Source organism: Ascidiella aspersa, chromosome 9 (genome assembly GCF_963924565.1).
Source record: "Ascidiella aspersa chromosome 9, kaAscAspe10.2, whole genome shotgun sequence".
NCBI lineage: Eukaryota > Metazoa > Chordata > Ascidiacea > Phlebobranchia > Ascidiidae > Ascidiella > Ascidiella aspersa.
This window is the reverse complement of record NC_139455.1, coordinates 18,751,418-18,778,696: the sequence shown is the minus strand read 5'-3', so window position 1 is coordinate 18,778,696 and position 27,279 is coordinate 18,751,418. Positions and strand designations below refer to the sequence as shown.

The window sequence follows — 27,279 nt, the reverse complement described above, 5'->3', positions numbered from 1 at the left end:
AAAATTGCTTTATAAACCCATGTAAATGTATCATATTTCAAATTTGAAAGTTTGAAAACACAATTTTCTTTTACTTGCTAAACAACATAATTTGGCTTTATTTACCACAAGACCAAACAAAAAACTGCAAAAGTTGGAAAACTAAGTTAAAGGGTTTTCTAAATTCACCTATTTTAATAAACATCCCCTTCAACGACTGCAATTCAAATACATAACAAAAAAAATTGAGTTACCAGAAAAATGTGTGGCATTATGTCGGCCAGTTTGGTAGCAAGGGGGGTTGCCACTAGACCAAACTTAATTGTTACAAGTGAAAAAGTTGTAAAACTAAGTTAGGGGTTTTCAAAATTGATCACTGATTTTATAATCAACTCCAACGACTGCAATTCAAACTCATATAAAAAAAACTTCAAGTCACCAGGGAGAATTTGTGGCATGATGTCGGCCAGTTTGGTGGCAAGGGGGGTTGGGGGTGGTCGTGGCAGCTGGGACGATGATTTGGTCAGCGAGTGTTTTTTTCCGATGGGTGACTCCCCCACAGTTGTGATCTTGCCTGCAGGGCCGTCGACCATAACCTGAATAATAGAGTAGAAGAGTTTATAACACGACTTTAAGTTTCGACAAAATCAACATTTCGCAGTTTATAGACGTTAAAGCAATACCTTATGCCATCATCAGTGTAAAAAATGATGGCATGAGGTATTGCTGAAACGTCTGTAAACTGCAAAATGTCGACTTTATTGAACATATGGCTTTAATATTTTTATTGACTTTAAGTGATTCATGTCTTTAAGACACAGTAATCACTAAGTGTGACCTGAAATACATCAAGCTACCACTATGAGAATTGAAGACCAAAATGTTTTTGATATGTTTAACCAGTATCTTGCAAGTTACATATTGTTTTCTGAAAAAAAAAACAGTATCTAAACCACAACAAAATACAAAACAATGAGCACACAAAAAGCGAATAAAACTCAAATCCATTAGAAACTGATTATCATTGTCTAACTTATTACTTTGTTTGATTTTAATCACGAAATTAACCAGAAACAAAATGTTTTACATAAAGTTGAAGTAATGTTTTTAAGGAAAGCCTTAAAAAATAAATTATTAGAAAATGTTTGGTTGATTTACCAGGGATGGATGTAGATTTTTCTTATTACACCAATCTCAACATTGCCTTTACAAGTATGAGTATGACTGCATGTTTTAAAATTAAATGGTATAACACTTTTTAACTCAAGTGATTAGGCTATTTTGGCAACAAGGTTACTTTCAATTTAGTGTTACTTTAACTATATCCAGCCTAAAAAGTATCACAAAACAAGATCTGTTTGAGCAAAGCCTAAGTAAGAAGCCGTGCATTTAAAATGACAGTTGAATAATTTAGGAGCCCACTGTACTAAGTTAAAAAAACGAAAGCGTACATCTCAATAATTCATAGAGCATAACAAGATGCACCAACTTAAAATGGATAAAACAAAGCCAAGTAAATTAAAACTATAATCAGTTTGTGTTGATACCTATGGGATTGTTACAATTCATAGTAAGATAAAATCTTACATGAAATGCAAACCAGTTTCATAACAAAGTATAATGACGGTGGATAAACTAATAAAAAAGTCATTTTTTGAAATATATTGTACTTTATTATAATTTTTTAGCCTAACATTTTTCAGAGAAACAACAAAATCCCATTAAATTACTGCATTTTATTATAATATGGTGGATGCCAGAGCTTTTAAGTATTGACAAGTGTGATAGGCCAGAGAGGAGACTGCAGTCGGGTGTCACATGAAATATTAATTTTTAATACAAGAAAAGTCAGCGACCTGCTGCATAGGAGCAGAAATGTGGAGATGCGGAGGCAAAACTCGCTGGCCTGTGACAGGCGATGGCTGGGCACTGGATGGTGACGAAGAGTTGTCGCTTCTTCTTTTCAAAGACCCATCGTCACCGGTTGATGTGTCAGTTGGTACATCATCATCTTAAAAATAATTAAAAGATTACAACTTTTAAATAAAAGCCTTTATTTTTTTTGTTTATATATAAGCCCAAAATGTAGTCTAAGGCATTTTTGCAAGTCCTATTTTCAAATAAATAGTTAGTGTCCCTACATTACATCAAAACCACCAAAGTATGACAAATATATATTAAAATTGTAAAAATAGTTAATTGATCACAGATCAAAAGATTTAGCTTCCTCACTTTGCATAACAAACTTCCCAGGCACAAAAACAAATACAAAGCATAATACAGCATGCTTGCAAATCTATTTTACCATTTTGTCTACTGTTAAAACCATACTGGTGGCATCAGCCACACAAGGCGAATTGTTAGCTTTCAGGCAAGTTGCTTAGCAATTCCATGAAAATGTGAGTTTCGGTTATAACATAGTAAACAAAAATTTATCATAAGATTATCTTCGGCAAAAATTGAAGACAAAATCTTATCAAGAAATCAAATCAGACTTGACCTATAGGTTTAGCACAAGGTCTACCAGCCATAAAACAGCACCTACACACCTAATTTGGGGCATAAGTGGTGTTTAGACTACGTTGAACTTCCAGTTTGAAATAGGGAGTTCTAAACTCTTCAATTTAAGACACTTTTAAAATCCTAGTTTACAGTGTTAAATTTTATGAAAAAAGTGAAATCAAATCCACACTAAAAATTTGCAAAACACATTGCCAAACAAAAAATCGTTAAAATTAAGGACAACATATTTTAACATAGCAATTTTTTCTTGAAATTTTGCCAATATTAAGCTGTAATTCAGAAACAAAAAAAGATAGAAGTTAAAAAGTACACACCTGAACTCTCAATGTGCGTTTCCCCTTGAATCCCGTGGACCATAAGGGAACGGCGCTTCACTGGGAGGGGAAGCACCGGAATCCGTTTGGTCTTGTGCTTGGCCAGGGCGGCTAGGACCGCTTCAGAGTGAGCATCTGGTGGTAACAACAATATATATGTTCAAGATTGTTTATGATAATAGAGTATGAAGTACAGATCAATGCAATGAAGCCGGGCTTTACATTGTATAAGCCAGAAACAAAACAGATTTTATGACATTGGGGACCCTTTTTGGTGTTTATATTTCATTTTTGGTAAAAACACGGATATCCACATTAAACTTATCTACACATGGTGATATTTCAAATTAAGATTTACCGCTTTGAATAAGTTTTAGCTAGCCTTATGATAACTGATAAACTACATAACCACAGATAAAACATAATTTGTAAAAACTTTAAAAACGGCTTATTGACATCCTTAATGAAGTGTCAAAAATGTGATGAAGGTGGTGGATTTAGGGTTGTCACATATTTTTATGCAATAATTTCAAAAACATTTTAAGAAAACTGATAGGTTTTCAAAGAAACAAACTGTGATTACTTAAGACATTTTAAATATAATTAAAAACCAAAACAATATAAATCGCAATACGCTACATAACAACAAATAGTTCAAAACTTTGTTTTACTCAGCACTTTGAAAAAACATACAGTAAGCAGCAGACAAATAAATCCACAGACCATTAAAATCATTTTAAAGATATAAAGACTATTTGGCAACTATGGATTAACAAAGATCCAAAATTTTGCAAACCACCTAGCAGCAAACAAATTTGGAAGAGACAGCATAAAACACAATATATCAAACCTGATCTGTATCGATCATCGCGCCTTGAATGCCGTCTTCTGTTCATTGCGCTTCTGTTCGGCGATTTCCTTGAATGCTTGTCGTTTGAACCTCTGCGTTGCTGGGATGTCACTTCTGGTTCCACGAGCACTAGAAAAATAAAAACTATTAGTATATATGTCACATTAAGAAATGTATTTACAGTTTATCAACCTTTCCTGAACAAGTTGGTTTAAATATGTACATTCTTTTAAATTATAAGTAATCACAAAATATTTTTTAATTTGTGGGACTATAAATGGGGGGGACGATATACATTGTTAGGAAATTTGCAACAGATTATAAATTAAGACTTTTTAAAACCTACTACATAGTTATACAAATTAAATTAATTCCTTGGTCAGAGTTTGTAAACAGCTTACTTTTTTAAGTGAAACAAAAGAGAAATGTTTGAATGGTCCTCGCATTTTATATGAGAATACAGTATTGCCAAACTAATATCCTGCAAATTAATAATAGATAGTCATGAGCTGATTCCCATACCAATAACTGACTTATGGTTGTGCTTAAACAATAGCAATCTAGTTCAAAGTATTGTCTATTTTAATATTGCATTGTGGCTAACTTCCTTTCATGAATACTGCAACTGAGCAGGTCATTGAATGGAGGAGCATTAATACAGGTAAAACGTTTATTTCACTGTTCAACAAACAGTCTTTCTTGCTGAGAAAGTTATGTAACGCACCTTCACTACAATGCAACCATTTTTTTTTTATAAATCAACAGCAATAAGTTTGTAACAAGTCCAAAGAAATTTGTAACAGCACAATCGTCCAAACGACACAGCACCCCTGACAAGTTAGCAAACAGAGAAAAGGGTGTAAACAAGCTCACAAAGAAAGGTTGGCCGGCCGGTCGTGAAGAAAAAGAGGTGAGCACAAAACACAACAACGACCTTTATGGGAACTTTTACGATTGCGTCGATTCAGGCCCAAGGCGGCGAACCGGGCACTGTGTAAATGGAGCGGCCGGACTAGCGCGATAATAGGCATAATTAGCACGAAAGCCGGGCGCTAGCCTTTCACCATTGCCGACGCTATTAGCCACAATGCTGGCGAAGCAGCGGGCAGTTGCAAGTCAGGGCGAAAAAGGTTTTTCGGGCCCCGGTCAAGGGATTATGCGAGCACTCCTGGAGAGGCGAAGGCAAACTTTCCCACACTTTCGAGCGAATTGCAAGGTTGTAAGTTGCGATGGGACTGACAGGTTTTTGTGCGGGGCCGGGGCCTTTATCAGACCAAAAGCGACAATCAAACGATTTTGTGGACGTAGTATCGGCTGTAAGGTAAAGCTTTGTAATTATTTTGCCTATACTAAAGTAGGTAGCATTGTGCAAACGTTCTTATTTAACGACACGTGATAATGACGTCACACTGGTTAAAGGTTTTATTTGAAAAGAATCATTAAAGCCTTCACGGAAGTCAGATGCATGGCGTGAACGAGTAACGCTATTAATTTTAACTTTAAATTTCCGGGCTGTGCAACACAGCGTGTCCATGTAACCAGACTACAATTTTTATTAAATTGCTACCTCGACCGTGTTAAAAAGAAATATTCGAAACGTTTACAAGCGTTGTCTTATTTAAAGAGTGTTTTAACTTTGATAAGCTATAACGAATTGCTTTCAACCACCGAGTTACTAGTCGAAATAGTAAACGTCTTTTTTTTTGTGCGTTCTCGGCATTCGCAAATTTAATTTACTAATCCTTTGAAATATAACTTTCTTCGGCAAAACGATCCTTGTGAACCACGGCTTTAAACGAAACGACAGAAATACAACATTAAGTTGTCAATCGCAACCAAATCTTAAAAAAAACGTAAAACATTGACCCTCCTATGCGTACGAAATACTCCTACGAAGCAAACCACCCATAACATGGCCGCTCTTGTAGGAAAATACATAAACACATCAACTCATTGCTTCAGAATAAAAACAACTGATGTACTGTGATGCCATCAGAGAGATTTAACATGGCCACCAAACTCTATCACTTATAACCTGGACTGTAAAACATTAACTTCGCTATGCCACACGAGACAATAACCAGCCGCTTAAGGGTCTTATATTTTATTAGAGAGCTCGGATCGTTTCATCAACAACAACAAAACAAGGAAGTCCGCAGAGAACTTTACATGACGTAGGCTGGGTTTCAGCCATGTACGAAACCGACCCAGGAACCACATCACAAGCGCGCGTGTTAAACGCCGCTCGACGGGGGAAATTAAACATTTTACGACCGCTGGCATTTTCAGCATTAGCGGCGTAACGACAGCTCCAGTGTGGCGGAACACAATTTTCCCGAAGTTGAAAAAGCTTCCAACATCGATTGGACAAGGTTGGGGTTTTATTCGCGCAAACGCCCGACCAGCAGAAGGCGTTTCATTTTCCCGATCCGGAGCCCACAGAATAATACAAAAGATTTGCGCCCTGAGACGCGAGAATGGTAGAAGCGCAGAAGGTTAGAACGGCGGTAGCGACTAAGGCGGTCCGTTACTTTGTATTTGATTTCTATGCTGATGTTCGAAATTCGACAAAAGTAGGGTAGATATGATCCGACAGCAAATTACGTCATTACTGTAGTCAACAAAGCAATATTGATTAAAATTAAAACCTACAAACGTAATGTATTCTGGGGCTCTTGCGCAAAAAATTAGCTGGGAAACTTAAATATATTTTAACCATGGCTAAAGCCATTAAATTAATTTGGTATAGGATCGGCACCGACACCACCCTAGTATCGGTACGTCACGTGATAGCAGATATCATCTGCGCTACGATATTTTAAGACATTACAAGTAGCGACACGCACTGGTCTGTATTATCTGTTCAAACAGTTTTGAAGACACCGGCGTCCTTAAGTGTCGCGCTTAGTATCGGCGCTTCCTTGAGAGATGATCAATCAGCTGAGTAAATCTGAACTTTCGGGGACAAACTAAAGGACGTGGCCCCACTTTGCCTATCGTAAAACTATGTTTAAACGAAGACTTATTTGCTAAAATATTTTGATCATCACATCACATTTTTTTTAAAACTTCTTTATATCTTAGGTTAAATTTGGACCTTATTTGCTGATTTTGGTTTGAGGCGGTGCGCTTCTCAAGCTATTAATTTTTTTAGAACTTTTATCGTCGACATTATGTATTCTGTTGAAGGGCAAGATTCTGTTGTGGAAAAATATAATATATACTAATCTTATGTTGTTGTTTTTTTAGTTCGTAAACTCGTTTGTTTTTATCTTGTGTTGGTCGCGTTTTTAGTTTTTCCATGTTTCATAAATTGCATTTGGTTTTCGTTCAAAAAAAGGTATCTTTATACTTTTCAGTTCGTGGAATGTTTTTCTGTGAATTGCCTACCGGGCAGCCAATTAGACAATAAGAAATCACAAGAGCCCAAATATGACTTGAAATTTGTCAAAATTTATCATAATCTTTCGACAAAACGTGACGAAATTAACATTTGATGCCGGCTGTTGAAAAATAGCGCTATGATATCAAGGCAATATGAAGTTAAATAAACGTTTTTCGTGCAGTGAATTGTAACGACGTTTCTCCGTAATGATAAATCTGCGTTTTATAAAAATAGCTGAATCAGTTCCAAGAAAAACGTAAACCAATTCATTGTTTGAAAGTGAATCAGCAAAAGTTCCTGAGAACAGCACCACAAAACACTGCATAAAATAAATTCGGTGGTGTAAATAAAATGACAATATGCTGCCATACAGCAAATCTGTTATATTCAAAACAAAAATCGCTTTGCCATATTTAACAAGATATAAGTATATTTTTTAAAGGTTTTTAACTTTACAATTCAAAACATTTTATTAAGGAGAAAAGTCAAGCTCGAAAATCTACAATATGGTTGCAATAGAACCATATACAGACAACAAATATGTCATGTATGTCAATCAATTTGCCAGAACACTTTGCGTGGGTTCAGATTGGTGGAAATGTTTTCCGGTTTAAAGCAAAGCACCTTGCGCAAACATGTCATTCACACGCAATCCCCAAAAACAAAACGAAAGCATGTGGCTGTGACAGCTCGCAAACAACTCCTTTCGTCAAAAAAACAATCTTAGTCAGGAAAAATAGCGCGAAATCTGACTCGGCGCGATGAAAAACAAACAACCATCGAATCCGGTTATCTTTGCTCGTACCTGTCGCAATCGTGAAGCCGTAAAACGCGAATTTGCGCCTCTAGGTCATATTTCGAAGCTCAAGGTCGTAAATCGAGCCTCAAGGCCAAAGGTCGTTACATGGAGCTTTCGGGCTCGCAACAACAAAATTCAAAAATGCGCGCCACAAAGAACTGGCAGTTTTTCCTCTCTCGAGGTCAACAGGTGAGCGGGCTTACGCAACTGAGTAAACAGACAATGCGAAAAGCGGCAGTTACCAGCGATAAGCGGCTATTGGCTTTGTCGTACATGGCGGCGTTGGAGATGGCGATAACCCCAAATCACCCTTCAAGTAGCAGTCTCCCTTTGCCGTGCACAAAAAAATCGGGACAGACTGTGTTCAAAATCGCCTAGTACAGTGGCATTTGCGCTGAAAAAGGAACGAAATATTGTAGCAGGCGTGGATGGCTGGTTTGCTATATTAATTCTAGCTGTGGGAAATATGCATAAAACATGATAGAAAAAAGAGATCACCGCATTTATAAATCGCAATGTTCCCAGCCATAGAATTAAAAACAAAAAACCTGAATAAAATAAGAATTTGGCCATTTTTGAAGTGGCGCTGCAAAGTGTTAACTTCAAAAAAGGTAAATTGCAAAAAAGAGAGATTCCGAAATATTATAAAGTGGTGATTTCAACTGGCGAAGGGGGGTTAAAACATCACGAAAGGTTGGCTAAGTGCACTTAGTGTCTGTCAATCGTCAGCTTTGATTTAACGATGACTTCTGACCTTTTACCGATATGGACGCCACTGCGACCTATTAACCAATCCAACAAAATCCTTAAAATTTACAAAGCTATTTTTTTACTTCTGAAAGCCCCAATAAAAATGTTACACGAAAGTGAAAAGATGGTGAAGCCCAAAACCGATATTAATTTTTATTCACAGCTGGAAGTTAGCTATACGTCTAGATCCCACGCCTAAACCACTTTTTCTGTGCACGCTTTTGGCTTGTCTAGACAGCAGACTTGTCATTACGCAACATATTCGGCAGCACACGTGTTTTCCGTGTATATGGCTTCAGTCTTTATCGAGTTGCTCGAAGGCATATTTTGGCCGTATTTAAATCCACGCGCTAGTCTAAATCTTTGACGCAAATACGACGCTCTAATGACGTCGTGAAAACGGCAGATTGGCGAGTCGAGTTTTTCCGGGAAATTTGCACCGCGCACTTGAATCATTACGGCGGCTGTTAGGAAATACCTTGTGGTTTATCTTGCGCCTAAACTTACTCAACTATAAAATATACAGTAATGTTACTGTTAAACGCACTGAAATGGTCTTAAACTAAATTAATAAGTAAATTTGGATTTTCCCAGTAAAATTTCGCTGTTCAAAAACTGTTAAGTTTAAATGATTTTATCTGACAATAGCTTTTGGTGTTCAGAACGGAAAATATTTAATTTACTTATGATGCATATTTACACCTAAAAAACGCAAGGTATGAAACCACCAAGTCAAATTAACAGGTCGCGGAATGATGAAATTAAAATGAAATGCGGTAAAAATCACACAAACATTTGTATTTCAAGAATTGTAGAAGCACCTAGTTTACCAATGCTAAAGTAAAAGCAGTTTCAAAGGGACAATGCGGCAGACGAATCGCAAAAATGCGAAGCCCCATTAACTCGGGGCAGCCATCAGCAGCAGTGCTGTAGAAAGGCGGCAGCCACAAGTCATTACTCGAAAACTGATAAGAACGTCGAGGTCTGGTCGCCTGTTAACTCCCACGGGAGCCAAAAGAGCGCTGGCAACGTGCAGGCCTCATTCCCCTATTGCAGAGGGCACAGCACCAGTGTTACATTGCCATAACCGCTGTTTCTGTTGGCTTGAAACTCGCTCAAGTCGACTGACTGCACAACCGAAGAGGCTACGTAATGCGGAAACTTTCAGAGCAAGGTTATAATAAAGTGCGAGAGCATACGATCGTGCGCAACGAAGCACGACCGCTCAATTCCTGCGATTTGCTTGTGGTGACGTCACTTTTTGAAAACCCTCTCTTTGGTTGTTTTACAGCCAGGCGCACATTCATGAATTTTTCAAAATATGGGGTACGATTTGATTCGCTTTCGCTGTTCTACAAGGTCATTTTTTATAATGGAGAATGGTCTTGATTGTTGCAAATCTATGGTCTGGAAACTGGGAGTATTTTAACTTTTTTGGCTCTTTGTAGGCTTACAAGTTTGGTTTTGTATATTGAAATGCTATGATTGGCGGATTGAAACATTGTATTTTCGCTGCTGCAAATCTACAGGCACCGCGCAAAGTCCTTGGATGCTTTACTGCAGTCGACTAGGGACCACACAAGTGAAATTAAAAAATGCTCAAAATACTTAAGAGTTTCATCTTGCTGTGAAGTTTGTGTCTCTTGTATATGTGTCCTTACAGTGCATTTTCAAACCTAACAACCCAATAGAGGAAATATTCATAACATAACTACACTGCTCATCTGGCAGTTCGTGATATCAATTTAAACAAGTCTTGTAAAGTAGATTTCAAACTTCCTTTTCGCACACAGTAAGTAAGTCCATCACAAGGCCGTCGCCAAAAACACCTTTCGAGTTTATACATCAAAATTGAAAAACATTGTTGTGCGAAATCGGGAAAATCTGGTGCAATTTTTAGCTCATGTTGAAATACAGTGGCGCAATTGTAACAACGTGAAAAGCTCGTTTGAGGTTATCACATCGCCAATAAAGATAATTGTAGTCGTCACTTCAGATGAGTAAGAGCAATACGCGCAGCCACAATATAAAAGAGTGGTGCTATTTTGGGACGACTTTGCTGGGCTTTGGTAAATTTAGGATGGCACAACTTCAAACGCCACAATGCTGTTTACAATTTTAATCGACCATTGTGTTTTCGTATCCTTTTTCAAAGGAATAAAGTGTAGCCTGTCAGTATCGCACGGATAGTGTCTTGAAGGGTTGAGCAAAATTAAATTTGATGGCATAAATTTAATTGCAAAATATACCGAAAAGTAATAGGATGGTTTTGTTGTACCTCCAAAGATTCGTCTAAAGATTCGAAATGTTCACTCCCAAAGGTGAAAATGATTTAGAAGGTGGGCTCCAAATGTCGATATCCACAACAAAATATGACATAAAGTATTTTTTTTTATCTTGGAACAGTTCTTTTTTGACGAAGTTAACTTACTCGAAATTGCCTCAACTGAAGCATCAACCGTCAACAAAATTAACAAGATACAGAAAAAAAATTGGCCGACTGTGATATATGGCAAAACAACGCCATACGGCCAACGAAACAACATTTTCACTGTTAAACTGAAGCCGCAAAGTGGCAAGAGTCGTTGATGGCAAACATTGAAGACCGTTACGTCACGGCGATACGATGTTAGGCTGTTTACCCATAAATTCACAACAAGCTTACACTGGATCCGGCTTTATGGGCGTGGCTTTTAGTCTTTTATACTGGCAAAAACTTCCCGACCAAACGGACCTTCGCGGTGCAATTAACGGAAATAAAAAAATTGAGAAAATGTAATAAAAATAATGAAAAATCTATGAAGCTATCGATGTTTATACGTTGGCAAAAAAAACAATTGATACCAGTTTTGTAACGACTTGAGTAAAGGATCTTGACTTAAGTGCACTTAATTCACTGTTGATAAAAGACTTAACTTAAGCATTTGTGCAAAATAACTTGACTTGACTTAGGTCGTTTGGACGAATGATTTTGGTCGAAATTAAGTGTTCATTAAGCATTTTTTTCATAAAACTCGGTTATTTATGTTGATTTCTGCATGTAAAATTCACAAAAGATTTAGACTTGTACCTCAGTTACTAACGAAAAGTATATTTGGTTGCTACTAAAACGCTATCAAATTGACTCAGGATAAAGAATACTGCTGTAACGCAACTAGCAGGTCAATAAAACGAAGAAAAAATATCGAAAAATCACAGACCTAGAAAGCATTACAATCGGCCCACGTCAAATCTCCCAGATTGACGAAGTCTGCTGTTTTGATTGACGTAGGCTTGTGCACGATTAGAGCATTACAACTTCGTAAAAATAAGCGGCACAACTGCAGGTACATAGGTTACACAGTGTAGGCTAAAATCTTCGCCTGCCAGGCTTGTTTTGAGGTTAGCCATTTTCTTTGAAAGCACAAGCCCGGATAGTTCAGTCGGTGTCCAGACACGATTTTAAGCAATTTAAAGATGACAAAACACGCCTACATCAGGTTTGCAGTCTGAGGCTTGTAATGTTTTACCCGAAACATGCCACCGTTTGCCTGTCTGGCATTTCAAGTTCTTTTACTGGCGGCACCCTTATAAATTGCAAATGTAAAAGAGTGAGTTGTCAAACATATTTTTCAGCTACGCTATTGTACTCATTTTTATAGCTTGGTAAGCTAAGAAGGCTGCTTAAACTAAAATTATCGGCCTTTAAACAACGGCTATCACAACAGTTTTTTGGGAATAACACTCTAAACAGGAATCTTTATTGCGTTTGGTAAAGTCTGAAACAAAGCTGGCTAAACTGCTAACAGGCAAATTTTCTGTAACTTTTCAAATATTCATCTAATTCTAGTCGAACTAAAAATCACTTCCAAGATGCCATCTGTTTAAACCGGACCCTTCTAAAGAACTTCCTTTTTTAATTCAAGAGTTCAATATGTTAGCACTAAACTAAGAGGTAAAAAACAACCATCTAGAAATAACGTTGACCGCTCCGGCACGCTTCCTCTCTCGAAATAAGTATAAACGCTCGAAATAGCTAACAACTTCTTCTACGTAGTTACATCCTTCCAGTTTATTCAGCGACCGAGTCAATGGGAGCGAGTATTTCGCCCATAAACAAACTTCGGCTGAAATGCCGAAGATGTATCGGCTTTGATCGGCGTTTTTTTAGAATTCAATACGTTCCGGTGGTAAACGTTTGATTCTTTAGGAAGTTTTAAGGTGTTAGGAACACTCTACCCAGCGTGGTTACGGTATGCAAATTTTAAAGAAACACACATAATAACAACATTTCTGAATTTAGTAGACTGGTTTTATTGTAAAAACATATGATCCTAAAACCAAAATATACATGGTATAAAAGACTGCAATCGCAAAACCGGCCATACATCTTGTTTAAGCTTACAATAAATGCTTACCAATTTTTATACTTTTGAGCGTTGTTACTGATTGTACTACTGTCAAATTTTAAAACATGGGAGTTTTAACATTCTATCAAAGGCACTGAAACAAACATGAACGCTTTTCCTCTGCGTACTGCCAAACCAGCTACTGACATGTGTCGCACGATACGACAAAAGCACTCGGGACTTAACATTCCAAAACGCACAGCAGAGCCATTACTAGCAGTAAGAAAAATCACCAAGCTCGTTTTGATATGAAACTTGTGAGCCTTATTTCAACCCTAAATCAGCTATTTACGACAACTGAAAAAGGGCAGTCGGCTCAATTTTTCATAATCTCAACGATACCTGAAAATGAAAAAACAACAGGGTAAGCGCTTGTTCATATAAAGCGCCACTGGTCGGTCTGACTCCAACCGCAAAGTGAGATTCCGTACGAATATCACGGTCGCGAGCGCTACGTCGCCCGAAGGAGTGATTTACGGGGCTTGTCCTGTTTACTTGTTTGGCTCGCTTGGTGAGAAGGGCGCCCGAGAGTGTGAGTCGGTCCTGGCTTGTCGCTTCTTTAGGAATATATCTCGACGGCCTTGTAAAACGATTGTATAGCGCGACCGCACGCGAGCCAAGATAACGTTAAACGCAGACGCAGGTTTGATATCTTATCTTTAAACATGGTAATGTATCGAATAAACAAGAGGGCGTATATATGGCTGCTTAACCAAACGTTAAGCAATAAATCCTCGCCCTATTTTGATGGTATTCCAATAAGTGGTATTCGGAGGGGACAAGAGCATATATTATTTTAACTATTCACCAGTTCATTTTAAGTTTATGGCTTTTACTAGGATTGCTCGACTTTCCTAGCGACGTTTCGTGAAGCACAAAACGTGACATTCTGGAGGGGGGGGGGGTGAAAAATGTTGAGATTCTATCAAAGGGGGCAGTGCCCACAGGGGTTGCGAACTACTGTCCGATTTTAGGGTTCGATATATTTGGGTATCTAATCTGAGGACACCTGGTGATGATATGCGCTGGCCGCTGGTGTTTCGCTGCTTAAAAAGTTCAATCTCTGATGACTAAGATTGTAACTGGTCATGTTAGCGCATGGCGTAACACAGTGTTTCTCAAACATTTTTTGCGGCCACACGAACACGAAGCGTAAATTTAACAGCGAAGCTTTGCCGACCCAATTCTATGCACCGAACTTTTTAACAGTTAACCAACCTATGTCAAATGGCATAAATAAATCTAGATTTTTTTATCAAAATGGTCTTCGTATTTCCCCCTGATATTTCTCTAAAATTCGGTAGAAATCTCGCTCTGGACCATTCTTCTTAAATCATGTAAAACTACTGCAGTCGGCGACCCAACCAAATTAGACGGCGACCCAATTTGGGGTCACGACTCATAGGTTGAGAAACACTGGCGTATCATGTAGCATTGGTTGAAGGCAACACAGCGCATATTTGAAAGTTGTAAGACATCGTAGCAAAGATAAGCGACTCTGGTGAATCAAGGAGTGGGTTTGTTACCGTTATGCGGTGTATGACCGTTGCTACATGGAACTTTGGAACATAATGTCCTGAGGTTGCAGAAAAGCATTAGGATTAGATAAATTATATTTAAAATATTAGAAAGGTACATTTGGGCCACATATATTTAGCTTGGTATAAATGCTTTCAAAATATTGAAACCATTAGGTCCCTGTCTTTGCACGCGCTTTTATTTGAGGTACTTTATAAAATTTGAAAGTAAACATAGCAGTCAGTAAAGGTTTATGACGTAATAAAGTCTGCAAAAAACCCGAACTTAACGGCATGGGAATTTTCCCAAATCAATATCGAGCGAGCTTTGACGTCAACGCCAGAGTTACAAAAATGCCAGCAACGCCATTAACCAGTGGTCAATACAGAACTGACCAACCAAACACTGACCGGCGGTGCGAACCCATACGACGCCAATTATCATCGCGACGATGTTTAGAAGTGTTTTAAACCGGGCCGACCCCCGCGGCCAAACAGCTGACCGAAAGGGAAAAATCGACATCGTTTTAACGACTTGCGGAGCTAATTGCGTAAAAAACAAAGAAAAAATCAATGGTTTGGTGGATTAATACGTGCGCAATAAAATCGTTGTTCGACGTTGTTTTTACTATAATTGTTATTAAATATCCATAATGGTGACTAGTGAGTGCTTTGAAAAGCCGGTCACAATTTAATCCAAGTTGGCGCGACTTTATGATTTACAGAGAAAATATTTTTTTTTTCTTTTGTGCTTTTAAAAGACTACAAATTGGTCTAAATGTAAAAGAGACAAAACAAATAAAAAGTAAAAAACGGGTCTACGTGTAAGTTATAATTTAAGTGCAACAACTTTACCTAAAAATTGGTCTTAAAATCACGGGTCATTAAATTAAAGAACCGACTTGCATTATAATCAACGGCAATAGAAGTTAGTCATATGAGCTCAAATATCAAAAGTAGAGTTGAAAACCGACGCCGGCTTTTCAAACATAACAGCGCCACTAAACTCGCTTATGTCGGGTTGTTATTGGTGCATTTTGTGCACTTCACAATGCCGGTTTACGCCCATAGCGAATTGAAATCGTACAACGCCCTGGAAGGAAGAGAATAATCACTTAATTACCAGGAAATTGTGCAGCTTTTTCAGAGTAAGTACAGTATTGTGCGCACTCGTTTGTACAAAATTTGTTTCGGACCCGTCCATGTGTTGTTGGTTGTAGAACCATGCGTTAAAAAGGTTGCTACCGTTTAAATAAAATAATTTTTATCAACGTTAGGTCGCAAGGTCCAATGCACTTGTGTCATAATCGAGGGACGCATAATTGAGACTCAAAACAAAAAAACTACAAAAATTAACGTAAAAATATGTACGAAGAAACAATAAGTTCTTATATCCCTTGCATACGCTTGGTGCCCCTTGTGTTTGACCTCCTCTTTCTAATAAAAAGGAATAATACGGTGATAACAGCTAAAGACTCAAACGTTTCTCAATGTTATAGTCACGAACCCGCTTTCATAATATTCTTAAGCTACGGAAAAATAAATACTAGATAACTTGTAATACTGTTTATTATGGGTTCACTTTTAAGCATCCCTGCAAAACTTTTTAACCACCCTGGTTGGGAACCACAGCCTTAAGGGATCAGGCTAATCAATGGAAGGGGTAGAAATTACAATGGCAAGAGTACGTAACAAAATAAAGGGTCAAAAATATATTGTTTATGTTTTTTAACTGTATCAAATCTGATCACGCAATATTCTCGTGGCATACTTGGTTAGTTTCTTACCGGCGAAGGCAGCAGAAATTAATCAACCTTTTATCACTGGTGTTGAATTGGTTCTAAAATTTTAACAGCAGTCTTGCACCACAATAACAACGGCTTTAAGCTTAACGTCTGGGTGACAATGGTAACGCGGGGGCTTGGGGTGGGTTCCCGCTGTCTGCGGGTGGGGAGGAGACAGAGGGGGGCTAGGGGGGTCACGTACGAAAGCAGAACAAACGAGAGCGCAGCGATTGGGGCCAAGTGGGGCGTGCAAATGGCGCCGGTTGCCAAGTTTCAGAAGCAATGTGAAAGGAATTGCCCTGACGAGTTCGGCATCTGGATAATTCCAGTTAACACAGACGAATGTGTGAGAGGAATGCCAATTCGAATTTAGATCTTACTTGCGAGAAGCCATGTGTTTGAGCTAGGTTCTAATCGAATTGTTAACAGAGCCGTGTGATTTATTTTGGGTTATTTTTAATTTTTTGCCAAAATATTGGTTTTATTTTTTCGACTTATTTCAACTGTTTTCTCAAATCATTAGGTATGGACTTTTAGATGGGTCTACTGTCTTTTCAAATGGAATTAGGACGTTTAATAAACCCATGGTTAAATTCAGGGGCTACTTCGATCTTAACCAACAGTCGATAAAATATTTGTTGCTGCATTTTCGCATTAGACAATGACAAAGCAAAAAGCGATTGAAAGGCGTCCAAATACACTGACCGTTTTGTTGCATAAAACAGGTTAAAAAGGAGATTTCAGTCGCCAACTAAACTATCGGTATTTTGAAACACAAAACCCCACGCTTAAATCTCGAATTGCCTGCTGACGAAACTGGCGACACTATTGTCAAGTATTTCACGGCGCGGCCCGACCGTTGCCAGCACAATCGCCAAGGGTTAACCACATTAACCCGAAAGTATTCAGCACGACTTAATGGATATTGTTATGAGGACTACCGCGCCGTTTGACAGCATTCGGCTGGCAAATAAAGGAAACCTAGACCAACACGGCACATCGCGACAGAGTTTTGGCGGGACTAGTTAAAACATAAAACATTCTGGTCAACATTATCTCATTTCTGGTGATGTATGTTTAGAAGAACATTTATGGCAACACCCTCTGGTCTGAATTGTGTGAAATTAAACCACATAAATTCAGTAGTGTAATTTCGCCTACAATATCTAGATCTAAAATGTTCACAGAAGTTGAGAGAGCAAATTAACCAAAAACAAAAGCAACCACGGTCGTAGTTTTGATTTAGAAACGACCGGCTCGTAATGACTTTGCGTTTAATTATAGAGAAGTAATAACCAATCGATAGATTTTGAACGCAAAGTGTGAGCTTGGTGAACAAGGGTGGTGTACTATTAGTATAAAAAGCAAAAACTGTTTATTGTGAGGAGCGGTGTTAAAATGAGCTAAAAACTAATTCTTACAGTTTGCAACCGGGGCAGCCTATCAGTTGTGGAATGACCTCGTTTTCTCCAGTGCTGATTGCGAGAAGAGACAATTCGTGTTCGCTCGAGTTTCTCGGAAAGTAGCATCGTGGGATATTAACCAGATGTTTGCTTTGCGGGGCGGAGATGATAATCAACGAATCGAATCGATGTAGTACAGCAAGTAAGTGAAAGGAGACGACCAGAGGTTAAAGTCAAAATTGAAGTAAAGAGCGTGTCATTGGACGTACACGGCAAACTACGCTAGAACGCAGTATTGTCAAATACTTGGTTTCGCTTTTTCTTACATACCAAATTCTGTCTGTAGTAAATGGGAAAACTACAGCCCGCGGTTTATTTTCAAAAAAACATTCTTGGACAAAAATGTGACTTTTTTACATCAGAATATTGTATTGAATTAATTTCTTTTGTAAGATACATATTCCTATTTTTACCAGCTTGTCAAAAAAAGAATACTATACGCATTTTCTAAAAAGAATCACACACTGTATTATGTGTATTTCAGATCTACATTTTTTTCACGAGAATTTTTTTGTTTCTATTGCGTTCCGCGGTATAAATCAATTGCCCACGTATGGTAAACGGCCAGTAATTTAAAAAAGCGTATCTCACTATGTAAGCAGAGGTTTCCATTGCAACCGGTAGGCTTCACATATCATAACATCCTGAAGATTTGAAATGATTTTCAGAACGTTGTGGAGGGTAAAAAATAAAATGACGTCCATATTTAATATGTTTTTTAATAGTAAACGATGATAAATTTCTATGGTATGTTTTTAGCGTAAGGCGATTATCTTATAGTGTACAAAACGATTCAAAGCGTAACTTGGCAGCGTTGAAAATAAGCTTATACCGCAAATCTCTTCGTGATTATACTTGCCACTTCAAAAGAAAAGCATGGGAATTTGACAAAAAAACAAAAATCGATCGGTCGGTCGGCGTTTACAAAGGCAAAGAAAAGCGTGGCTGTGCCAGATCGCAACGGGTCAATTCGATTTCGGCGGCTTTTTAGCGACACAGAGTCGGCGAGATGAGACAGACGGCGCCGGAAGACACGGATTTAGCGTCGGGAGAACTCACACAACATACTGTGACGTGACAAAGGTTTAACTAAGCAGTGGTTCTCAACCTCTTTAGCTCGCGGACCGGTAAAATTCCAAAACAAATTTTGCGGACCGGCGAACCTTCATAAATCAAATCGACCCAAAATTTATTTACGACACAAGTATGCAACTTAAAAGCAAAGAACGGAAACAAACTGTATAGCCTACTTTTTCAAAGTTGGGCACAACACTTCAGTATTGTTACGTACGATAAAGTCCAGAGTAAAGCATTATCTCTATGTTACGTCACAATGTTCCAACTACGGAGCTGGAGGAAGTTCTAAATTTGATCTTCAACATCTTGCATTTTGCAATTGAGATACAAAATTGTAATATATTTGGCGGACCGGCGGTTGAGAACCGCTGAACTAATCGATTCAGAAGTCGATATGCTCTAATTTTAAAAGCATTATTATGTGCCCGTTTTTATACGTCATTTAGTTCTGTTTGTGGGTTCAGTCACTTCCAAGAGTGATTGGTTCGATTTTTAAACATTATTTTTGTGTCTCGGCTGGTCTGTTTATAGTCACTTCTGAAATCGCTTGGTTTCTATTTAATAAAGCTTTATTTTTCTTCCCATTTCCACTGCTTGTTTAAGTTCCGTTGGTCGAATCTCAGAGCACCTTGTAACCTTTTCTTTGCCAGCCCGTATAGTCCCTTCTAAGAACACTTGGGTCCCTTTTAAAAGCATTATTTTTGGACCAGTTTATATTTCAATGGCTAATTTATTCGGCCGTCTCTGCATTTTAATGTACGGTTGCATTCCGACCTATGTCTAATATAGCCCCATTGGAACGCTTCTGGGCGCGTTAATGGCTTCTACGTTTTTTACGAATAATATTTAGGCCCATTGCCAGCACTAGACGTAAGCTTACCAATCACTTCTCAATTTGCTCCGATTTGTACCGCATTATTGCATTTTACCACTTCGAAATTTTCGTCACTTGAGTATTTTTTCATAATGTTTATTTTAAGCAATATTATTTGCCGTTTCACCATTTAGTCATTTTGCAGTACCAGAATCAATTTCTTTAAGCAACATGTTTGTGCATATTTGTGTCACACCTGCATACCTGTAAAGCGCCCTTTTTAAAGTACAAATATTTTGAATATTTCACAAGACAGGTTTGGCAATTTCTAAAGCAGTTTCCCAACCGGCAATATCACGAAAACGGAACAGAAAAAAGAATAGCCGACAGCTTGTCTCGAAGCCATATAAGCTCGCTTATAAGCACCGCAATGCCGGTTTTCACACGACCATTCGCTTGACACGATTTTTTTTTTCGACTGACACGATTCGTCTGGCCCTCGACAAGCAATGGAAAATAACGCGGCAATTTTGACGGCTGCGAAAAATATAGTTTGCAGAATGCGCCCAGTGGGAGCATATCTATGCGGCCGACACGCGTTGGGGTGGATAAACTTTACGGCAAGGATGGTTTCTTCGATTTTTTCTTTAAAATGAGATCTATTTACAAACTTATTTGAAAACCAACAACAAACATGCAGTTTGCAGATATTTGACACGCTTTAAACCTGCAACTGGCTGTTGCAGTATATAACACGGTTTTGTTTGGTAAAAGACTAAAAGTACTTTCCAACTACAAAAAAATGGTAAAAGAATAAAAGTACGTTTCCAACTAAACATATTTTTTGAGTGTACTCTAAGTTTAATATACTACAATACTCTTTTATCAGTAGTATTTAGCGATCACATTGACAGATACTTTTAAACAAGCGAAACTTCAAAGAAAAAAAAGGAAAAAGATTCACTGCAGTGTTGTAATGGTACGACAGGAGGACGCGTTTTAAGCTTCGAAAGAAAGCACAAAAATGCACTTCTACAAAGCAGAGGTCGCATATGATATGTAAGCGTACAAGAGAGCGCCGAACCTGTCGAAATGCGGATGTTGTTGAGCCTCGTCAATTGACACCGGCGCTGATGATAAAACGCTTCCGATTGCAATTGTGCGCACTTTGCAATACACAAACTTCCTCCGACCACTGGCAATACTGCGAACGGATATTGCTAATAGCGGCGGGCAGACTTGCCAACCAACAGCTTTTATCGCCCAACGGCTGTCGAGCGCTGATTTTGTTCGGCAAACTGGCTGAGTGTTTATGTTCGTATGGCGGTTATTGTCGATTCTGCGCCACACTTGTGATGCGACGTTGAATACGAAAGAGCGACACAAGTAACATCTAGAAATTCCTAATCCGAAGGTACTCTGGTGCACACTGTATATAACGGCCTGAGCAGTTATGTAATGGCTGGACGAATCGTGATCATTTGCAGTAGAATTGGTATATCAAAAAACGTCTGCAACTACAGTTGTGCTACTTTTATAAAATAAATAAACTTTTCCTTTTCACAACGCGTTTTCCTCTAAATGGACCTTTTGGTGTATGCATTATGCAAGGAACATCCTGCACATTAAGTAATGTACTATTTGCGCGTTAAGCTTAAAATGATCAAAAATAAACACAAGTATAACACACAAGGGTCAAAGTAGGTTTTTTTATGTAGTGTTGAACTTTTGATTATGTAGTGTTAAACTTTGATACTAGCTGATGTGCCTTGGCAAAAATAATTCGAAAGGAAAAATAAATCATTACCATGCTCAAACAAGCAAGGCAAAATTGAAACTTTCAAAGGTATTTTGTTTTCGAGAAATGGGTCAAAATAGTCTTTGACGTTAAAAAAATTAGCTAAATTTTTACAACTTTTGAAGAATTTAACATTTAAAGTAGAAATCACTGCGTTTGTCGCAAATCATGGATGAAATTACTCTACTAACTTGGTATCAGATCAGCACTGATTCCACCCTAGTTTGTACCGCCAGTACCCATTCCACCCTAGTTTGTACCGTCAGTACCCATTCCACCCTAGTTTGTACCGTCAGTACCGATCCTACCACCTGATATCGGGTAACGGCTACGAACCGATATTATCGGACATATAGACCTCACCAAACGTTCTTAATAAAAAACAAAATTCATTCAAACATTCATACCTTTAGCTACCTTTGCCTAGGTTCTAGCTTGGGTATCTCTAAAATCAAAAGTCTCCTATCGACCTATACCGAACATCTGGTAAAAGATTCCTCGGTGTATCTGACCCGACGGTAACTTGTGTACAACACGACATTCAACATGCCGCATGAAAACGAAAACACCGACCAACATACAAAAAACTCCACCCTGTACATACAAACGCAAGTCCTGTTTGGTCAACTGGGCAGCCCGGTTTGAACCAGAAGAGAGAACTAGGCCAAATTCCACCCACCCTTAAGCTGTCTAACTTAGCCGAACACCGCTGGTGAAAGTAGGAACACTGCGGAGTGCGGGCGGCCGCGAAAAATCGGCTAATGTGCCTTGGTCGACCGCTGATAACAACTGTTGCCAAATTGCCCCATCCGCGATTAATTGTGAGCTTTGACAAGACAAAGGGGCCATTTAGCTCGGAGCGATTTCCTCGGCTGGGCAGCTATTTAGCGGTGGACGGACAAACCCGTCTTTTATACCTCTCAGGTTGCGATAGTTCTCACACACTTGTTTTGTTTTAATCGACTCGGTTTGGACAAACGGACTTACATAATCTTGTTCACACTGTGCGTGTTTATTTAGCAGTTTGGCATGGTTTATTTTATTTTTTATTCGATTTAATCAAAATAACCACAAAACAACCAAAAAAAGAATGGGTTTTAAGTAGAATGAACTCAGATATTTTTAGGTGAATTTGTTAATTTATAAGCAACATGATTTTACGTCTGCTAAAGTTGTCGGATAGTGCTTTTTATCTTTAACCAGTTTTTTGTGGGGGTTGGGAAACATTATGGAGTTCATAAAAGTTTATAAATCATTTGTAAACATTCAGAAAAAAATGCTGCTTATTGCCCATTTCCTCAATTCGGCATAAATGTCTACTCGGTAATGAAGTATATCAAGGATTGCGTAATTGTGATTTCTACGTTTGAGTAAGGCGGGCACGATTCAGGCGTACATGCTCTGATCAAATATAAAAGGGTGTAAGATGACTAAAAGGTTACTGGGCTAGGCCGCGGGACATAAAAGACAACAAATTCCATCAGGTGCGGTTGGCTATATAAAATATGGAGAAATGTCAAGTCGTCAGTCTAAAAAACTGAATTCTGGGATCAGTTGGATCGGACGACCAACGCTTGAAATACAACGAGAAAGAACTATGATCAAAGACCGCTCAGTAAAAACTAACACGGTCTCTGAAATACGTCTTGATATAACTTAAAATAATCCAAATGGAAACTTTTCAAAGTGACCCATGAACCGAACGCGTGATCATTAAGCGATTTTTGCGTAATGAGAAGATTACACGATACAACCAAAGGTGAAAGCATGTACCGAAATCGTGAAATTCGATGCTTTACGAGACAAGGATATGACTGGCCAACCTTCGGGCTCTTTATGATCATGTTTTATCCTGGTTATTTCAACCTTGGACAAGTCACGCGGCCTGGTATCGTTATTCGTTTAACTACAGACGAATCTGTAGGCTTTCAATGTTAGTTAGATGAACTCATTGTTACGCTTTTACGCCATTGAAGTATTATTTCAATCGCTTTGCGGGCTGTAGTTTTTCCTGGTCTACTATAGAAGCATTAGTTTTGTTTACTTCTTGTGTGAACTTTGGCAAGCTACCAAAATTGGGGAAAACTATGTACAGAAATGGCGTAACGTTAACACAAACAAACAGACTTCAGGTCGAAAAGACCAGACTTTTACCCAGCTGTGAGCCATTTTCGCAAAACGATAAAACGGCGCCAGACAATGGTAACAACAGAATGGTCAGAGCAGGAAATCAAATCCAGCAGGCTTCGAGGAAATTCGACTTCCAAAACTAAGGCTGGTACAGTCCAGGAAGCGTAAACAACCTTTGAAGTTTCATTCAGCCGTTAAATTGAACAGTTAACACCACAGTTGTGCTAAACACACCATTGTTTATGTATGAGAATGCAAGAAAAAAAACGAATAAGACAGGTTCAGCAGAAACAGCGCAACCATTGCCTTACAGTGATCCACTGATCAGTGCTCTTTTCTGGAACAGAAACCATAAACTGCCTTTGAACTGGAATCACGTTGCAAGGATTTGTTCGCCTTTTTATCTTATGGGTGGTCGATAAATGGACTCTAAGTATAGTGGTTGGGGAGAATTGTGACAGAAAATTGCTAAATAAAATTACGAAATAACACACACATTTTCTCAGATGTAAGAATGAAAACCTGATAGCAGTATCATTTTAAAACTTCGCAGGTCAAATTTAACGGGTAAATAAATAAAAGCATGTAAATTTTGAGCTAATTTTATAACGAATGTTCACAACAAGACAAAGAACGGGAAACTTTTAGTTAATCACGTCAACAGGAAAGGTTGTACTTCCCGCTGGCTTGCATCAGCGACGTCAGTAGCCGATATATTTAGCGCGAATTTTCCGCGAGCGACTAACCGCGAAAACCTTCAGCCCAGGCTTGACGCAAATTGCGCTAAAAAAACGAGAAAACAACTCCGTATCACAGTAATTTTGCGCTTCCGTTTCTCGATTTCGTTGTCGTCTTGCCAAACCGCAAACGCCGATTTTCCAGACTTCCAGGTTACCAGTTCACCCAGGATTTTAAATATCTAGCTTGACTTTTTCATGTATTATACGCGAAATATAGAATCGACTGTTCCCTTTTGAAACCTGGTATTCCAAGTGACACAAAAATCAAAGCACAATCGTTTTTTTTTTCGAAAACTACAATTCTCCGAAATTTTGTTTCAGGTTAAGGTTTCACCCCAAGGCTCGAATCACCTAAATTACCTCTGTAATGGAGACACACAGTATATCAGCTTGGCTGTCTTCTTTCAAAACGTAGCATATTAAACGTTCAAAATATCAATGCCTAACCTAATAGTTTTCCACACGGCAATAGCCCTAACTAATTTTTTCCATTCTACAGGCCACAACAATTGTTGTAAACTAGGTCTTTGTCCAAAAACGGTGAAGCATTGCCACGACATAAACGACGGGCCGAGTAGCTTCCATGTTCCATCCAAGTGGAGCTACAACAAATTTTCAAACGAAGATTATTAAACCAGGACAGCGCACGACCCCAATTGGCAGGTGCCGCCAATTCAAGCTGCAACAGCTCTCGCTTTTTCTTGCGAGCACTTCCGATATATTGGCACAACCGCTTTCCACCGCAAACACGTGCGATCGTGATGACGTCACACCGTTGCCGCTCGCGGCAGTTTCTCGAACTCGTCACAAATTGGAAATTGCTTGATCCAATTCACAGGAAGGACGTGCAAAAGTTGCTTTGTATTGAAATAGGTGCCCTGCTGACTTGCGTTTTGGAAATATTGGCGTCGATTCGTACCGAACCAGTTTTCGTGAGAAATCTCGGGCTGGTGCAGTGAAATGCAAGTTTGAATTCAATCGGCCCTATTGCTTAATCCAAATCACGGAGACTGCAAAACCATTAACCTTTACGTTGAACTTCAGACAAAACACGTTTCTACCTAATGTAAAAACATGTTTGAAAATCGTGATTTCATGACAAATTTACGCAACAGGTATATGTCTGGCGCCTATATGCCATTATTCCGTCATGATTTCTTGATATTTCGCCGACTTTGGGCATAAAAGAGGTAAGAACACTAATGGTCTTGTATCGTCATCCAGTTTGAGCCTCGAGTCATAATCACACAATGCAGTTTTGCCATTCAAATCAAAATGATAATTGGAAGACTGTACGTAATACGTATGTTAAAGATCGTAGAAACAAATAGTTTTCACCATTCAAAGTAATGTTATTGGTTGTCTAACTCTAAATCTTCCACTATTATATTGCACTTGATCATCGGCACACCTATTCGTTCGTCACTGACTTGAACATTACAGCTAGGAAAAGCAAGCAGCTATTTCACATTGATTTCGATTGAGCGGCGGTTAAATTTCAAATTGGCGAAAAAAAGGCGGTTTGGCGCCGTTTTTAGGAGAAATATACATAAATTCTTCATTCAAGTTTGGTGAAATTGACAAGTGAAAGTCTTTGAGCAATTCAACTGAAAACTGTTCTTTACCTAGTAATTATCTGATCGAAGATTACGGGTTAAATTGAACTTTACTGCACGTAATTATAAGGATAACAATATACATTCGAAGGAGATTTATCGAGTAACGAGAAATGCGTTTTGGTAGCAATGAGCAAAACTTTTAAAATTAGATATACGTTGGGCTAAAATAAAATGCTAATGTAATTCAACATAAACGAGCAGTAACAATCCAGGCTATACACAAGGCAATATTTAGCCGAATTTTAATCGAAGTTTAAAAAACGAATATAAACCGACAATTGAAACTAACAAGTGCTTAATTAAAAAAAAACTGCGAGTTTGCAAACCAGGCTCGAGAAAATATCCTGCGCTTATTCATGCGTTTTATCTACGCGTTACATTTCGCAAAACGGATCCGAAAACTCAAAAGGCGTTGCAACCCCGCAGTGTCAGTTAATAGCTTGGAATGCGAGACGTAACCAATATCCAGGCTCTGCATTCCTTCAAAACAATTCGGGGACGTAAAGAATGTTTTTCCCATGCGTCTTGTTCGTGTTTCTCATACTAAAGGCGGCGAAAACGCTAAGCTAAAGCGTCACGGTCGTTTTTATGAATATTTTACTGCAAGGACGCGATTGCGATAAGTAAGCTGTCTCGCAAAGATTAGGTAATAACGACATGGCGGTATGCAATTAAATCGTACTGACTTAGGTAGTTGAATACACCACATTAAAAATTTAAAACAACCTTTTGCATATCTTAACTTTAAAATATTATACTTTGGTTTTCTAACACGAGTTAAGCGAAAAATTTTATTTTTAGATTTGTCTGGCTGCCTGCCGATAAAATCTTTAGGTTTGCTACAAAAATTCAGGTTGAAATTTTATAATTTATCCTCTCGTCCATGTTATTAGAACCACTGGACTTTTTTGGTTGATCTAAGACAAATTATCTTAAACAACAAAGACTGAAGGCAAATTATTGTATATATTGGTTACGACGATTTACGCTTGTGCAACTACAAAAACGAATTGGGCAGGCGCATAAGAACAAGCAAAAAGTACTTCGCCTTCAAGCCGACTATACGAGATCCGAGGCCGACTATACAAGATCTTACGCTTCAAAACAAAAGGCAGCTTAAATCATTGGTGATGAACAATTAGGTGAAGGACGTAATTCGTAAACGTGCCGAAATTATTTGCGAATGTATTTCGTCTAGTGCCGATCGGCAGGCACTTGCCCGATTTGCGAGTGCAAGCTTTAATTTAATTATTAAGTCTAAGACTATATATAATGCAAACGCATTTGAATACAATTGCTGATCGAATGTGGCAAATCAAGAGTCTTGTGAACAAAATAAAACAAAGTTT

General features: G+C 38.4%; 2 protein-coding genes across 2 annotated transcripts in view; one reads left to right on the top strand and one right to left on the bottom strand.

The window, feature by feature from the left end:
- Window positions 1-27,279, top strand: part of LOC146133404 (uncharacterized) — a 280,938-nt gene that overhangs the window by 51,837 nt on the left and 201,822 nt on the right. The gene's annotated exons all lie outside the window — the stretch shown is intronic.
- Window positions 1-27,279, bottom strand: part of LOC146133416 (disco-interacting protein 2 homolog C-like) — a 61,634-nt gene that overhangs the window by 27,952 nt on the left and 6,403 nt on the right. The window contains exons 3-6 of the mRNA XM_083397288.1: window positions 3,667-3,795; window positions 2,817-2,951; window positions 1,820-1,990; window positions 419-553 (exon numbers count right to left, since the gene is read on the bottom strand). Coding sequence (XP_083253414.1) covers window positions 419-553; window positions 1,820-1,990; window positions 2,817-2,951; window positions 3,667-3,795 — 570 coding nt within the window. The remainder of the gene's footprint in view (window positions 1-418; window positions 554-1,819; window positions 1,991-2,816; window positions 2,952-3,666; window positions 3,796-27,279) is intronic.